This window comes from Kogia breviceps, chromosome 5, assembly GCF_026419965.1.
Source record: "Kogia breviceps isolate mKogBre1 chromosome 5, mKogBre1 haplotype 1, whole genome shotgun sequence".
Taxonomy (NCBI): domain Eukaryota; kingdom Metazoa; phylum Chordata; class Mammalia; order Artiodactyla; family Physeteridae; genus Kogia; species Kogia breviceps.
The window spans coordinates 91,804,226-91,822,260 of NC_081314.1; the positions used below are offsets into that span (position 1 = coordinate 91,804,226).

Genomic DNA, 18,035 nt, shown 5'->3' on the forward strand with positions numbered 1-18,035 from the left:
ATCTATTAGAGAGATCAAAGATGCTCACTAGGGTCAGAAGAAGAATGTATAAACAAAGGGAAAAATTTAACAAAGAGATTAAAAAATATAAAAATGTCCCAAACAGAAATCGCAGAGCTGAAGAATAACTGAACTGAAACATTCAATAGAGGGGTTTAACAGCAGACTAAATCAAGCAGAAAAAAGGATAAGCAAACTCAAAGACAAGGCAGCAGAATTCATCCAATCTGAGGGGGGAAAAAAAGAATGAAAAAGAGTGAAGATAGCTTAAATGACTCATGGGACACCATCAGGTGGACCAGTATTTACATTATAGGGTTCCCAGAAGGAGAAGAGAGAAAGAAAGGGGCAGCAAACTTATTCAAAGAAATAATGGCTGGAAACTTTCTTTACATAGGGAAAGAAACAGACATCCAGATCCAGGAAACTCAGAAATTTCCAAATATGATTAATCCAAAGAGACTCACACCGAGACACATTAGGTAATTAAATTGTCAAAAGTTAAAGACAAGGAGAGAATATTAAAAGCAACAAGAGAAAAACTATTTGTTATATGCAAGGGACACACACACACCAATAAGGCTATCAGCATATTTTTCAGCAGAAGCTTTGTAGGTCAGAAGAGAGTAGTATGATATACTCAAAGTACTGAAAGAAAAAAAAAAGAAAGAAAAAACTGCCAACAAAGAATTCTCTACCCAGCAAAATTGTTCAGAATTGAAGAAGAGACAATGAGTTTTTCCAGGCAAGCAAAATGCTGAGGAATTCAGCACCCTCAGGACCAGCCTTATAAGAAATGTTAAAATGGACTAAAGTCCCTTTCAAGCTAAAATGAATGGGAATTTTTTAATAACAGGAAAACATATCAAAGTATAAATTTCATAAGTAAATAAATATATAGTAAAATTCAGAGTACTCTAATGTTGTAATAATGGTGAGTAAGTCACTTATAAATATAGTATGAAGGTTAAAAGACAGAAATACTAAAAATAACTACAATAATTTGTTAATGGATACACAAGGTAAAAAGATGTAAATTGTAACATCAAAAACATAAAATGTGGAGAGGAGGAGTAAAAATGTAAAGATTTTAGTATGCATTCAAAGTTAAGTTTACCTTAAAATAGACTGTTATAAATATAAACATGTTTTATGTAAGCCTCATGGTAACCACAAAGCAAGAAACAATAGTAGATACACAAAAGAGAAAGAGAAAGGAATCTAAGCATACCACTACTGAAAATCATCAGTAGATAGGTATGGATTTACTATTGCCATTTGATAATTGTTTTCTTGCTACTTTATAGTTCTTTGTTCATTTTACATTCTCTTATCTCTTAAATTGATGCAGCCACTATGGAAAACAGTATGGAGTCTCCTCAAAGAATTAAAAATGGAACTACCACATGATCTAGAAATCCCACATCTGAGTATATATCCAAAAGAAATAAAAACAAGATATCAAAGAGATATTTGTACTCCCATTTCACAGTAGCATTATTCACAATAGTTAAGATATAAAAATAACCTAAGCATCCATCAATGGATGAATGGATTAAGAAAATACAATGGAGTATTATTCAACCATGAGAAAGAAGGAATTCCTGCATTTGTGACAACATGGTTGGATCTTGAGAGCATTATGCTAAGTATAAGCCAGACTGAGAAAGACAAATATCATATGGTATCACTTATATGTTGACTCTAAAAATAAGTACAATGAAAAAAATGAAATAAAATGATGATTTTTAAAAGTCAACTCATAGGGACTTCCCTGGTGGTGCAGTAGTTAAGAATCCATCTGCCAGTGCAGGGGACATGGGTTCAAGCCATGGTCCAGGAAGATCCCACACGCTATGGAGCAACTAAGCCCGTATGCCACAACTACTGAGCCTGTGTGTTGCAACTACTGAAGCCTGCATGCCTAGACCCCATGCTCTGCAACAAGAGAAGCCACCACAATGAGAAACCCATGTACCACAACAAAGAGTAACCCCTGCTCACCACAACTAGAGAAAGCCCGTGCACAGCAACAAAGACCCAACACAGCCAAAAATAAATTCATTCATTCATTCATTTTTTTAAAAATAGACAACTCATAGAAACAGAGAGTAGAAACCAGGGCAGGGTTTGGGGAAATAGGGATTGATAAAAGGTTACAAACTTTCAGCTATAAGATGAATAATGCCTGAAGATCTAATGTAAGACAAGGTGACTATAATTGAGAACACTGTACTTTATAACTGAAATTTGCTAGAGAGTAGAACTTAAATGGTCACATTCCCAAAAAAGAGTTATATGAGGTGATGGATGTGTTAAGCAACTAGATGGGGGGAATCCTTTCACAATGTATATGTATATACATTGTATTGTATATATACATGTATATATGATGTACACTTTCAATATCTACAATTTTTTTGTCAGTTATACCTCAATATGGCTGAATTTTTTTTTAAATAGAAAGAAAAGAAAAACAGTCTGGAGAGAGGGCTGAGAAGGGCAGAGGCAGTGTTACCATAAACTTAACAAAACTTACACTCTATGGCTCCTCCCTCACACTGGCACTGCCTGAGGCCTTGGAGGATTTTTGCAATTTGATGACAGCATCATATATGTATTCATAATTTCATCTTCTTTTCCTTAAACAGGGTTCCAAATTGTAAAAATTTCAGGTCCTGCATAACACAGATCTACCTCTAAGAATAGCGAAGTAATCCAGCACTTACCCACTCTTCAATCAATAATTGATTAATAATTTCATTTGAGATTTAGCAATAATAATGCATTATTATACTAGTTGAATAATTTAAAAATAAAATTAAAAATACATTAAGTAAATCCTCTCACTCACAATTCTACTGTCTAGCATACTCAGTATAAAAATAATTTTTCAAAGCATGTATGTTAATTTAAAATTTTTGATAAAATGCGACCTAACCTGTTCCACGACCACACATGCTGGGATTTGTTCCAGATTATACGCCTTGACAAGGAAAACTACTCATGATCCATTGCTAAGAGCAAAAAAAAAAAAAAAAAAACAGAACAATATGTATGATATAATTCCTTTTGTATTTATAAATATGATTATATAAACAAAAATATTGGAAAAATATTCAAACTGGTAATAGTAGCCATCTCTGAGAAGTGGAATTATTGGAAGCTGGGAGAGATTTGCTTTGTTTTTTTTTTAATATTTCCAGTTGGAATTATCCCTGTCTTATGATCTGAAGTATTTTTACTAAAAGTATAAGTAAAAATGAATGAGAGGTGAGGAAAGTGAGAAAGAGGGGAAACCAGCCTGAAGACATTTAGCAGAGGAAGAAATTAAAGGAAAGTATATGAAGTAGGATGCCAGAAAGTGTATGGTAGTGACAGCTACTTCTAAGAATTAAGCTGGGCTTTGTAGCTATTGATGATTAGAACAGAACTGAGCATATATTGAAATTAATTCAGTGTAATTATTTTATCAGATAAAACTTAAAACTATCTCCTTTTGTTTTTTTACAGATATTGGTTTCTTCGTGTATGTCATAAAATAGTATTTACTGATGAATTTGAGTATGTCGGATACCTTGTGATACTAATGAATATGTTTCCTGTTATAATTTCTTGGATATCTGTGTTAAGCAATATCTATGAACTTGAATTAACATATGCTAACTACTCTTTTCTTGCATTTTATATTGCGGAGGCACTACTTAAGGTAAGCTAAAATGTGATTTTGTGTGTGTGTTTGTGTGTGTGTGTGTGTGATATGTCTAACAGGGAGATTTCCTAATTTCATTTTTCAACACTAGCTACAGACAGTTTTCCAAAGGAGTATATAAAATTCTCCCTCACTCCTCAAACAAATTTATTTTTTAAAGGTGATTTTAGGGTGACAATAGAAAATATTAATACTTTAAGGATTGATTTTGTATTTGCAAATTTTTAATTAGTGTGTGTCAAAGGGATGCAGAGTGAGTTACAAAGGTATTGGTAAAGTTCTTTAACTTAGCAGAGAGGTGAGCACCTGGATGTTCATTTTATTTTTTTTTAATGGAAGATTTTTCTTTCTTTCTTTCTTTCTTTCTTTCTTTCTTTCTTTCTTTCTCTCTCTCTATCTCTCTCTTTCTTTCTTTCCTTCTTTCCTTATTTTTGGCTGCTTTGGGTCTTCATTGCTGCACACTGGCTTTCTCTAGTTGTGGCGAGCAGGGACTACTCTTCGTTGCAGTGTGAGGCCTTCTCATTGTGGTGGCTTCTCTTGTTGTGGAGCATGGGCTCTAGGTGCACAGGCTTCAATACTTGTGGCATGTGGGCTCAGTAGTTGTGGCGCATGGGCTTAGTTGCTCCATGGCATGTGGGACCTTCCTGGACCAGGGCTTGAACCCATGTCCACTGAATTGTCAGGTGGATTCTTAACCACTGTGCCACTAGGAAAGTCCCATTTTATTGTTTTTATGCTAGATAGATAAACAGATGGATAAGTAGATTGATAGAAATTCATTTATACTTGAAAAACATTTCATAATTTGATTTTTTAAATCCAGTATAAAGGTAGCTGTTAAATGATGGAAATGTATTGATGGGTCCACAAACTGATAATAGTATTGTGTCATATGGATCAAGTTGTAATATAAAATATTTTTAGCCAGATGATTTAAATAGAAGAATTATATATGATATTCAAACAAAGTGGATGAAATCTCAAATTGTTACTGGAAAATTAAAATGCTACTGCAGAGCTGTGATTGGTGGGGGAAGGGGAATGGCTTCACATTCAATCACATTGTATGCAATAAATTCCAATTAGTTGGAACAACCATAGGACATGTCACCTAATTAAGAAGAAATAAAGCAATTAGGGTTAGGGTTAGTACCAGGGTGAAGGTGAGAGTAAAGAGTTCCCTAAAATCACTTAATATGTACTATAGTGGAAAGAACACCGAGCTGGGATGCAGCAGACTTGGCTCTGGTTTTGGTTTTCTCTGACAGTTAGCTGTTCACCAAGTCACTTTGCTTTTCCCAACCTCAGTTTCTTCTTCTATAAAATATCAGTGTTGGCCTAAATGAAAGAAAACGATCCCTCTAGCTCTGTGGTCTTTGTACTTTGCCAAGTTTAAGCTGCTGCCACAACTCTGCATAGCCATAGCTCCTTCAATCAAGTCTACTTAAGAGAGCAGAACAGGACTGCAGAGACATTGCTACACTTCGTAGCTAAGAGGATACTCCCAAATGTGCAGTCCTGTTCTTGTCTCTATTTAACTCAGGATTCATCTTCACTGCCCAATTTACAAGCTTGCCTTCACTTATCATTTTCTTTGCTGTCTTTTCTACACATGTTCAGTTCTGCCCCTTTTGTACTATGCCTATTAAAATATTCATTATGTTAATAACAACAATAATAACTGATCACTAAGGTACCAGGTATCATTGCAATTATAACATTTCAAATCCTTAAGTTAACCCTTTAATGTAGATGTATATTATGATTTGCATTTTACAGATGAGGGACCTAAGTCTCTGAGAAGCTGTTTAAGGTCACATAGCTAATGACAGTAGAGTTGGGATCCAATCCCTCAAAGTTTGTGTTCTTTCTAATACAGAATTCTACCTTAAACTTTCCTTCTTATATTTTCAAACTTTTCCCAAAACACTCCTCAACCTATTGGAGTAATGGATCTTTTGAAACTTTCTCAGAGGAAGGGTAATCACTCTTCTATATCTGAGTGCTGGAGGCTTCCATTAGCTAAATTTCTAACCATTCTTCAACGACCTTATATTTAACAACCCCCTCTTCCTTTGAAGCCTACACTATCCTTTTATACCAAGCTCTTCCTCTCCTGTGGCTGTATTCTATTGACCTCCAAAAAACTCCTTCTCATTTCTGAATACTTGGTATCTGGATAAAGTCTTACTGTTTATACCATTTCTTTCAAGTTCCTAAGAGAGCGATCTAACCTATATTCTGTTTCAATAAGAAGGAAATGAGACATCTACAGTAGCTGAATGGTGCCTTGAGCAGGACCTCACAAGACCAGGATCTGGTCTTCTGGTCCCTAGATTCAGACACTGAATTTCCTCAGCCCCACCAAATGTAAACAGACTCAAGGGAAATCACTCTCTACCACTAAACACACAACAGTCTGTTTACAAACAAGCATGAGTTTCTTAATTTGTAATCGAGCTTACGCTTTCCCTGGTGTAAATATGTCTGTCTCTTACAGTCTCTGAATCATAGTGAGTAGGGGAATCAGGCTGCTAAAAAAGACAAATTAATCAAAATTACAAATCAGTATCTTAAGTATTATGATAGAGACCTACACAGGGTGCTATGGGAAAAAACCGGAGTCCCTTACACAGAATAGTAGGTTCAGAGAAGGAAGGCTATTAAGGAAAGGAGATGCTTGAGTTGAATTCTGAATAATGAATAGGAGTCAAAGTAGAGAGTGAGTATGTGAGTGGACAAAAAGAACAAGGGAAAACTTAGAAGCAGCAATGTGACACCTACAAGGAACATTATTCCTAATGACAGGAACTTAGGGATGGGTTGGTCAGGATGGAGATTGGAGAGATGTTAAATCTGTGTGGAGGATATGGAAAATGAGACAGGAGACACAGACATGAATTAAATAATAAAGGGCCTCATGGGTCAGTCTATCTCAACCACTTCCCTGGCATCAACTACCATTCATAGTCTAATGATTCCCAAACTCATGTCTCCAGCTCAGATTTTATTCTGAGCCTCAGATCATATAGACAACTGATGACCGGATCTCTACAATAAAATACTGTGCAAAAATCTCAAACAGCACATTCAAATCAAATGTATCATCTCTAAACCTACTCTTGCTTCAAAATTCCCCTGGAAACCTAATTTCCCAGGCTGGATTCCACAGTCATTTTTGACCGCTCCTACTCTCTTAGTTATAGCAGGTTTTCAATAAAAATTTTTTTAATAAATAAAGAATGAATTAATAAGTTAGTAGGCACTTTCTCTCTTGGAATAGATGTTTCAATATTTTAACCATTTAATTTCAAGTTGACATGATCATTTTCTAGTATTTTAGACAAGTAGAACCTTAAGGTAGGTCAGAGAAAAACCTAACTAGTAATGTTTCAGTTATTATGGAAAATGGTGTAGCAAAAGCAAAAACAAATAAGATAATACAATTTCTTTTTAAATCGACAGATAGCAGCAATGAAGAAGGAATATTTTTTACATGCCTGGAATCTATTTGAGTTAACAATTACGTTAATTGGCATCATAGATGTAATGCTTATTGAGACAAATTCCATTGATTATTATACTTTTGATTTGATTCAAACAGTGGTCTTTTTAAATGTTGTTCGATTTCTTCGCGTTCTACGCATTTTGAAGGTAAAGAACTATTAAATCATGCAGTTTCAAACTTCTCCTGACTGCTTCATGAAATATGGAATAAAATCAGTTTACTAGTTTTATGGTTTCCACTTTCTGTTGGGCTGATGTTTATATTTTAGATCCCTTTGACAAATTAAGTTTTATAACAGATTATATTATGAATATCCAAGTTATATTAGAAATTTGTTTAGCACATGAAAGTACAGAAATACTCATCACAGCTTCTCCTTTGGATAGAGAGCACATGAAAACTCCAAAGTAATGTTTATTCTTATGAATACCTGAAATAAATGATGGAAATCAACAAAACAAACCATGTAGCAATAAAGCAAATAGTATACATTCATACAAGTTAAGAAACCGAAAAATACACGTTTTGTGTTATATAAACTCATAATATTATAAAATCACAGCATCAAAAATGACCTTTGACTGTCTAATTAATGTCTTCCTATAACAAGTATAATGAGTAGTTATTTATTTCGATATGAGTGTGGAGACTATGGAGCATGGACAAGAAAACTTAGGGATCAGCCAACTCTGCTGAAGTTAGGAGACTGTACAAAGGTAACATAACCTGGGGACTTAAACCCTCAGCAAAGAAACCGCGAGAGGTTAATTGTGGGGTCAAACAGGGAGTATAGTTGTCGTGGACTCTCACTCAAATGAACCATCTAGTGAAAAGTTTAGTGGGAGGTTTAGCAGGTAAAAGTGACTACTTTATAGACAGTCATTTTATGACCTAAGCCCAGAAGATTAATCACATTGTTTTCCAAGAATTTAAACCAGTTGAAAATAGCATGCAATTCTCTCTAAGGGAATTAAGTAAAGAATAAAGTCTTAACTTCACAGAGACATCTAATATTATTAGTTATGGGGAAATAGCTCTAGCTATGAAATTATAGAGATACTATGAATAAAATAACCAAGAATCTTGACAAGTTACTATAACTACTATTGAGAGCGTGTCATTTTTTATTAATACCTATTTTAAACTAACCAACATAAAATCAACTATAATTTGTGCAATTTATATTAAATAGTGGTCCTGTTTTTTTAGCTCGTAACACCAAAGTTGCTGCAGATATTAGATAAAAAGATGAGTCATCAGCTGTCCTTTAAGTATGCTATACTAAAAGGATATATCCAAGGCGAAGCAGACATAATGACTATAGTTGATAAGATTGCAAGTTCTAAACAGGTTAAACAGGTGAGGAAAACTTTAAATACTAAGAAAATTATTTATGTCCCTCACCCCTCAGTTTCCCTCACCCATCATGTCTTCTGTCTATATATGACCTTTGACTCCTGGTTTGCTAAGAAATGTCTGTAAAAACTGAAACCAATCAACATTTAGATTACTCAAAAGGCTCCTTACTGAAGTGTCTATGCCATATTAACAAGTTATGAGGCTCCTGGAGCACACCTTTTTGTCCTTGTGGAGCTGTCATGAAACCCGTGTGCAGCGGTCAGCTTCTCTCAATGCAAGTTCCAGGATCTGTCAGGCTACAAATGCATTAAATAGGAAATATTGGAGGATGATAAGTGATGGCAGGGTTGAGTCAACAGACTTTCCTCATAATTCCCAAAGGCTCCTTCTATTTCTCTATATCCCTGATTTTCCCACAGTAAATAATGAAAGAAGTAAAGGATGGGGATATGGCAAATGGAAAGAAATACCAATAACTCACTTAGAGGGAAATCACATCTAATTCTCTCATTATACAGGTGAGAAAAATGAAACCAAGAGAGGTTAAATGATTATGCCCAAAGTCACACATATAGCTAATAAACAGCAAAGAGAATGCTAGGGCCTAAGTTCTAGACCTTATTTTTCATTTTCTCAATTAGGCAGATTATATGTCCCCACAAATTTGCTAGGTATGTGGAATTAAACAGTCACCTTTCAAGATAATTTAGAATATTTGAATGCTGTATTCTATATGCTATATGCCCAAAGCTTTGTAGTTGAGAACATTGAACACTCGATATGTAGTTGAACACAAAGAGCTGTATCTTTTCTCTCTTCACCACCTGTAACTATAAAACTATTTTGCTGAATTTTGTTACCTTTTATAACCACTCATATTGAGGATACACAGTAGATAATACAGAAGGACTTGAATCTCCAAGATATTGGCCAGTTTCAGTCCTCATTTCTGCTCCCACATAGTTTGGTTAAAACTTCTATCTTAGTTAAGGTTGAAAGCCACACCTGTTTCCTAAATTTGGAGGCTCTAAAAAATTGAATGGGAGAGTACCTAGCATGCCTGTATTTTTCAGAATCAATAGTATCCTAAAGTAAGTTACTTTAAGAAAAAATATACGACTTACCTTTAGGCTTCTCAAAATTAGCCTAGGTAATGCCACTTCTTATCTTCTCCACCACTCTTGCTGGAGTAAAATAAAATTCATTGCACAAAATTCAATTCTAATTCCTGAAAAGTTCTCCATCATATTTTTCTTTAAAGTTATGTTTTAAATTCATTTTATTTATTTATTTTTGGCTGCGTTGGGTCTTCGCTGCTGCGTGCAGTCTTTCCCTAGTTGCAGTGAGTGGAGGTTACTCTTCGTTGCGGTGTACAGGCTTCTCATCGCAGTGGCTTCTCTTGTTGTGGAGTACAGGTTCCTGGCACACGGGCTTCAGTCATTGTGGCACGCAGGCTCAGTAGGTGTGAAGCATGGGCTTAATTGCTCCACGGCATTTGGGATCTTCCCAGACCAGGGCTCGAACCCATGTCCCCGGCATTGGCAGGCGGATTCTTAACCATTGCGTCACCAGGGAAGCCCTAAAGTTATTAATTTAGGTTAAAAATTCATCAGTTGCAAATATAAAGACATTTTATAACAGTTTTGTCTCCCAAAACATTTCTTTTGTTCTGTAGATGTTATTAAGGAGGGTAACGAAGAATACAGGACATGCTATGAAAGAGCTAGGTAGGTACCTCTCACCCTAAAGATCTAACTTGACCATCTCTTATCATCATTTCTTCAGAGAGGCAATGGTTTTGATAACTAAACTAATCTTTGAGGAGACCTACTTACTATCAATAATAAAATGAATAACTTCAACAATCAACATGATCGTATCTTTGGCTGGATGAGAATAGTGTAATATTACCCCTCCACATTTGTTCTCTCTGCCTTATACCACAATGAAGGCCTTTTAATTTCTGTTTAAAGAAAACACATTTGCATGCCATGGTTATGCATGTCTTTATCACCTTATAAATTCTGTTTTCTTCCAAACATACCTTCCTGAACAACACAAGGAAAGAAGTTATTTTTTCCTCCATTTGCCACAGAGTTGCCATCTGAGGATTTAGGCTTTAAAACGAGTTGAAGTTGGAACAGAGCCTCACAGGTCGCTGATGTGACTGCCAGGAGGCTCAGTTTCCAAAAGTGACAACAGCTTGTTCTCTGAATCACGCCAATTCATGGTCCTAGTACAGCACAAATCCTGGGAGTGAGACAGACACATCCCTATAGCACAGTGTTTATGTGTATGGAGAGGAAGGGAGTTTGGTACCAGATGGTGGACAACAAAAGAACACAGCAAGCCTGGGAATGAGGCCAAGCATGAGAGATCTTGCATGGCAGATAGTTGTCAAGCCAGACAAGGGGTCATGACCAAGAAAAAGTCCTAAGTGGATGAAACTCTCATGGGCATCCAGGAATCCACATCAGACAGGCAGGAGAACATAGAGAGATGAGTCATCTAGATGCCCAGGCAGACGGGTGGAAATGACCCAGGAGGAGTGAGGGACCTTGATCAGAAGCCATATTTAAGCACACAATAGTCAGAAATCTTCATTCAAACAGAATAAAAAATTGGGTCATGAACTCCAAACCTAGAGCCCAGGAGAGCCTGTCAGTGTCCAGCATAGGTGCTTCAGTATAATTTTGATGCAGGACTAGGGCTGTCTGTCCTTCATGGGCTTAGACACAGGTATGGGCTGCCGACAAGAAAATGTCAGGCAGAATTCTGCAACTACTGGTGAATTTTGATTGACTGTAGAGGCCTCTTCAGGGAGAGATACATTTCCCTGTGGTGAGGGTTATACTCCATGGGTTTAAAGAAGAAATATTAGCTTACTGTCCACATGAAATATTTAAGCAATGTCTTATTTCCTCTGAAAATAGTTTGTTATTTTTCAGGCTACTTAGAGTATGACCACCCAGAAATCGCTGTCACTATGAAAACAAAGGAGGTGATTAATGTCATGCTCAGTTTGGCTAGAGAAATTGTTAAAGTTTTCAGGTTAAAAGGAATTCTTCATAAAATTGAAGGTTTTGAAATTAATAAGGTATGGTAGAATATTTTCAAAGCAAATATACTTACTTGATATATAGTCATTTATGATCATCAAACCTACTTTTGGCTCTCTCCAATATAGGCCATTCCTGCAATATAAATATATAACTTAAAATAGTTGTCTAAAGAAAAGCACCTACCAGAGAGAGTTTCCTTCCTGCAATTCTATTGGTCAACTTCCCTTTCCTTTCTTGCCATAGTGAGGGACAACTTCTTTCTATGCTTTGCACCCAGACTAAATGTATAATGAAACTATTCCTCATCCTAGGCTAGACTGGGTATCAATATGTTCCTGGGAGTTACCTGTGACACTGAAACAACTTTTTCCATAAAAACTTTGATTTATAAGAACACTCAATTATAGGGTAAGAATTAATTACATTTCCCTTCTCTAAGTTATCTAAATGGTACTGTGACATGTAAAAAGTTAGAGGGTCCCAACTCATTCTGTAAGTATAAAATTTATTTCCCAAATAAATAGTATAAGGGGGAAAAGTTATTATACTTGTGAATACATATATAAAACTTTTAAACACAATAGTAGCTAGTTGAATCTGGCATAATACACTATGACTAAGAAGGTTTTGTCTCCCAAAATAGCTATATAACTCACTTATTAAGAGATCAAAGAAGAAAAGTCATTTGATAAAATCCAACTCTCATTCAGAATGTTCAAAGGCTAATAAAAGAAGTAACATCCACTGGATAAAAAGTATCTTTTAAAAATCTGAAGCAAACATTGTATTAGATGGCAAAACATTTAGAATTATTCCCATTAAAGTCAGGAAAAAAGAAGAACAGTAACATTCCACGTAGTGAATGCTGTGCTTGTAAGTCTTAGCCAGATTAAGAAGAAATATGAACTTGAGAGATGGAAGTTTTGGAAAAAGGATAAAACTGTTATTGCTTTTTGATTGTTTAATCTAAAACCCTAGAGAATTAACTTAAAATTGATAATATAGGATCAATAGAATAATTCAATAGGGTTTCCAGAAACAAGATCAACTTTGAAAATTATTCCACAACTAAAAAAAATGTGGAAAAATATTGTATTCACAATAGCAATTAAAAACTCTAAATCCTTAAGAATGAACCTAAGGTAAAATATGTATAACACCACATGGCAAGAACTAAAAGGCATAAAAAAAAAATAAGTCTCCTTGAAAACCGCACCATGGAATTTATAGCATCTGAGGAATAGAAAGTAAAAGATTGAAGAAAAGTGAGCAGAGTCTAAGGGACCTGTGAGATACCATCAAGTGGACCAACACATGCAATGTATATGTCCCAAGAAGACAAGAGAGAGAGAAAGAACAGACAGGAAATTTAAAGAAATATTGGCTGAAAACTTTCTAAATTTGATGTAAGGCATAAATATTAACATCCAGGAAGCTCAGTGAACTTCAAGTAGGGTGAACTCAAATAGACACACATCAAGGCACATTGTAATCAAATTGCTGAAAGATAGAGAATTTTGAAATCTGCAATAGAGAAAAAATTCACCACCTACAAAGGATCCTCAATAAGATTATCAGCAGATTTCTCATCAGAAACTTTGGAGACCAGAAGAAAATGGGCTGATATATTCCAAGTACTAAAAGAAAAAATAGTCAGGTAAGAATCCTATATCCAGCAAAAATGTCCTTTAGAAGTGAGAGGGAAATTAAGACATTTTCAGACAAACAAAATCTGAGGGAGTTCATTACCACTATACCTGCCCTGAAAGAAATTCTAAAACATGTCATGAAGATTGAAATGAAAGAACACTGGACAATAACTCAAACCCATATGAAGTAATAAAAATCTCAGTAAAGGTAAATACATGGGTAATTATTAAAGCTAGTATTATTGTAATAATTGTGTCTGACTCCATTTTTTTTTCTACATGATTTAAGAGAGTAATATATTTTTTAAGTAATTATTAGTCTAAAAGCTAGAATTATTATAGCTTTGGCTTGTAATGTCATATTTAAGAGATGAACACATTTTAAAACATTTTTAGTTTGTGTTTTGGACAAACACATAAAGATGTAATTTTATGACATCAACTGCAAGGGGTGGGGATGAAGCTGTTAAAGGAGCAGAGTTTTGTATGTTATGGAAGTTAAACTGTTATAAATTCAAATTGGAGTGTTATATTCTAGGATGCTAAATGTAATCCCCGTGGTAATAGAAAAGAAAATAACTAAAGAATTACATATAAATAAATGAGAAAGGAGTTTTAAATGTTTCACTACAGAAAATCAACTAAATACAAAAGAAGACAGTAATGCAGAAAATGAGAGACAAAAAAAAAGATACAAGATAATGAAAAGACAATCCACAAAAAGGTAGAGGAAATTTTCAAAATAAATATATCCATAAAAGGGCTCATGTTCAGAATATATAAAAATATCTTATAAATCAATAAGAACAGGACAGAAAATTCATTTAAAAAAAAAAAATCAGCTGAAGATTTGAACAGGCACTTCCTAACAGAGAATATTCTAGAAGCCAATAAACATAAGAAAAGATGCCAAATATCATCATCATAAGCTTAATGCAATTTAAAACCAAAAGTAAATACAAATACACAACCATCAGAATACTTAAAATTTTTTAAAAAACCTGGCAATACCAAGTGTCAGCAACTGGAACATTAAGGTGGGAATGTAAACTGATACAATCACTTTGGAAAATTATTTGGCAAAATCTACTAAATTTGGACATATACATAGGTTAAGACCCAGAAATTAGATTACATAAGCATATATACAACAGAAATGAGTACATATGTACAGCAAACAAGTACTCACTGCAGCATTTCAAAAGTCCAAAACTGGAACAGCCCAAATGTCAATCAACAACAGATAAATAAAGCTGTGGTATATTCATAAAACATAATACTACACAACACTGAAAATGAAATGAATGAATGTTTGCTCCTTGCAACATTATAGATGAATCTCAGAAACATAATGTTGAGCAAATGAAACCAGACACAACTAAGTACATACTCATTGATTTCATGCAGATAAAGCTCAAAACCAGACAAAGCTAAACTATGGTTATAGAAAAAGAGTGATTAATTTTGGGTAGAAGTAATAGCTAGAAGAGAACATAAGGGAGGATTCTAGGGTTCAATAAATGTTTTATTTTTTAATCTGGGTGCTGGTTATACAGATATTTTCATATGGTAAATGTTCTTTGATGGACATTTATGATTTGTGCACTTTTTGCATATATGCTATACTTTGGTAAAAGATTTACTTTTTTTTTTCTTAGTTTCTGCTTTATAACAAAGTGAATTAGCTATACATATACATATATCTCCATATCTCCTCCCTCTTGCGTCTCCCTCCCAGCCTCCCTATCCCACCCCTCTAGGTGGTCACAAAGCACCCAGCTGATCTCCCTGTGCTATGCGACTGCTTCCCACTAGCTATCTATTTTACATTTGGTAGCTGGGACGAAGTGAGAGAGTGGCATGAACATATAAGATTTACTTTAAAAAGTAATCTGTGACTTCAGAATAATGATAACATAGAAAAATGCTATAAAAGGGGAGAGGTTGAAGGTTTCCATGGAAGAACAAAAATCTCAGAAGAGCAAGGAAAGGAAATAGTATAAAACCATAATTGTTTTAAACATTTTGTGAACACCAGTTTTGTTCATCTCCTTTCTTAACTTTTGTGGTTTTAGTTAATAATGGCCAGAAAAAGAGAGATACTTGATCTTCAAACTATGTACAAACCTCTTACTGTTGACAAAGCACTCTATCATATTCCATGGCTAGATAAAGACCAAGACCATATAAGCTTTATTCAGGTAATATTTCTATTTGCTAGTAATACTATCTCTAATGTATGATATCTAATCAAATGATATTTTAAAAAGTAAAGATTTAACCATGATACTCTTCGGTTTTAAATTATCTAAATGTCATTGATTACCTGTAGAATAAAATCATAATCTCTTTGAATGACATGCAAAGTTCTCCCACAATCTGCCTCCTGCCTACATCTCCATCTTTACTTTCTGTTACCCATGTGTCATATACCCCATACTCTATTTATACTGAACCACTCATGGTACCCCAAGAACTTTATACTGTTCTTTAATTCCATTCCTCTGTGAGTGCTATTTACTTATCTTGAAATGCTCTTTGCTTTCATTTTTTCCCCAAAAAACTCCTCTGCTTATTGCTTCTCTGGAAACACCCCCACCAAAGTTACTCTGTAAAGCAGGCTTTAGAGTCAAATACCCCACCAGTAGAAGAACATCCTATGGTCCATCCAGAGTTTGGAGGACCAAAGGAATCACCATTGTAACTATATACCTTTATTATAGCATCATTACATTACATTACAATTATTATCTTTACATCTCTCTCCCCTACTATAATTTTTACCTCATCCATCTTTTGAATACTCAACTCCTACCATGTAGCATCTCACATAGTGGGTGTTCAATAAGTGTTTGTGGGATGAACAAATAAACAGATTTAACCTGTTCTATTAACATCTTTTTCTATATCAAATAAGTACCAAAAGACAAATTATATTTTTTTCACCTGCTTAAAATATTTTGAATGAATGAATTTTTTAATTACTTCATCAGCTGTTTAGAGCACGAGTATATATAAGACACATATGTGCCATTAGCTTGCATCTATCCTATTTTTCATCCAAACATTTTCATCCTTCTACTACATTCTTATTCCTAGATTAGATTTTTTTCTAATCTATGTATGAACACCTCATCTGAAATTACATATACCTGTGAAAATCCACCTTCTTCTCTCTCTCTCTCTCTTTTTTTGCGGTACGCAGGCCTGTCACTGCTGCAGCCTCTCCCTCTTAGGAGCACAGGCTTCGGACGCGCAGGCCCAGCGGCCATGGCTCACGGGCCCAGCCACTCCGTGTCATGTGGGATCCTCCCGCACCCGGGCACAAACTCGCGTCCCCTGCATTAGCAGGCGGACTATCAACCACTGCGCCACCAGGGAAGCCCCCTTCTTCTCTTTGTTAGCCATAATTCCTATTTTCTCTTACAAATTTATTACTAACACAAAATCTCAGATATTTTTGAGTAATATTTACTTTTAAAATGTACAACTTTTAAAAAAATGTAAACTCCAATCACTACTAAAATATTATTTATTGCTTATGTATTTGGTGATATTTTTTAGGAAAGATCCAGAGTTGTAACATTTGATTGTGGAAATGATATATTTGAAGAAGATGATGAGCCCCAAGGAATTTATGTAATTATTTCAGGCATGGTAAAGGTAAGGCAGAGACATTTATAAATGCACTTGTGAGCACTAGTTAAAAGTTTACATAATAGAGAATAAATACCTTTCAATGTTAAGAACTCCATTATTCCTTTTTTTGGACAGCAGCTGTTATCCAAACAACAATTTTCTTCCTCAGACACAATGATAATACCAGCCATCACCTTTAAGCCATACGTTCCTATTGATAACAAGAAACCTCAAAGGATCAGCATTAAGATGGAAAGTTATAATATAAATTGTTATTTATCTTATGTTTGAGTTGGGCTTTTAGTCATTCCAAGACAGGTATAGGTTGGATGAGTAGGTGGGATCAGAAAGATCAGAGTACTTAAGAATGCTTTTTTTCCAAGTCATTGCTAATTTAATAAATTCACTTTAAAACTTATGAGTAATACATGTTCTTAAATAATATATAAATATTAAAACTGTTAAAACCAAAGGGGGAAAAAGCCATAAATTAAATAGTTTTGGTAAATTAACTGGCATATGTATTTTTTTTCTTTCTTTGTTCCTGAACAGCTTCAAAGATCAAAGCCAGGTTTGGGAATTGACCAAATAATCTGGGAGTCAGAGGAGAAAGATTACCAAATAACTTACACAGACTTTGTGATCAGTGGGGCAATAATAGGAGAGCTAAACTGCTTGACTAATGAACCCATGAAATATTCTGCCACCTGCAAAACTGTAGTGGAGGTCAGAAAACATCACCTTATGTCTTACTGTTGTACCTTGTTAAATATCTAGTACAAAATTTAAGGTTATTTTTGTATTTGTATATGTTTACAGTCTAGTGACTTTTTAAAAAAAAATAGGAATGATAAAGAAATAAAACTTGTTATAAAATTTTATGAACACTGTATAATGTCCTAACAAAATGGTTTGTAAAAGTTAACCTACCATATTGAAACAAGGTTTTAACCAGAAAAACTGGTTATATGAGATCTCTCATGGGAAAATTAGGTGGGCTATGTTAACTATCAATACCATAATTTGGAGAGTAAGGAAGGGAAAAAGTCAAAGAGTTGGGATTTATTACTAGAAAAGTTGAGCAAAGTGAACGGAAGTTTCCTGAC

The 18,035-nt window shown here is 34.7% G+C and overlaps 1 protein-coding gene across 1 annotated transcript in view; it reads left to right on the forward strand.

Annotated features, from left to right (window-relative positions):
* The window catches only part of SLC9C1 (solute carrier family 9 member C1), a 98,058-nt gene that overhangs the window by 60,473 nt on the left and 19,550 nt on the right, over positions 1–18,035 (forward strand). The window contains exons 15-22 of the mRNA XM_059063940.1: positions 3,514–3,709; positions 7,178–7,366; positions 8,430–8,579; positions 10,255–10,306; positions 11,528–11,676; positions 15,366–15,491; positions 16,855–16,953; positions 17,482–17,655. Coding sequence (XP_058919923.1) covers positions 3,514–3,709; positions 7,178–7,366; positions 8,430–8,579; positions 10,255–10,306; positions 11,528–11,676; positions 15,366–15,491; positions 16,855–16,953; positions 17,482–17,655 — 1,135 coding nt within the window. The remainder of the gene's footprint in view (positions 1–3,513; positions 3,710–7,177; positions 7,367–8,429; positions 8,580–10,254; positions 10,307–11,527; positions 11,677–15,365; positions 15,492–16,854; positions 16,954–17,481; positions 17,656–18,035) is intronic.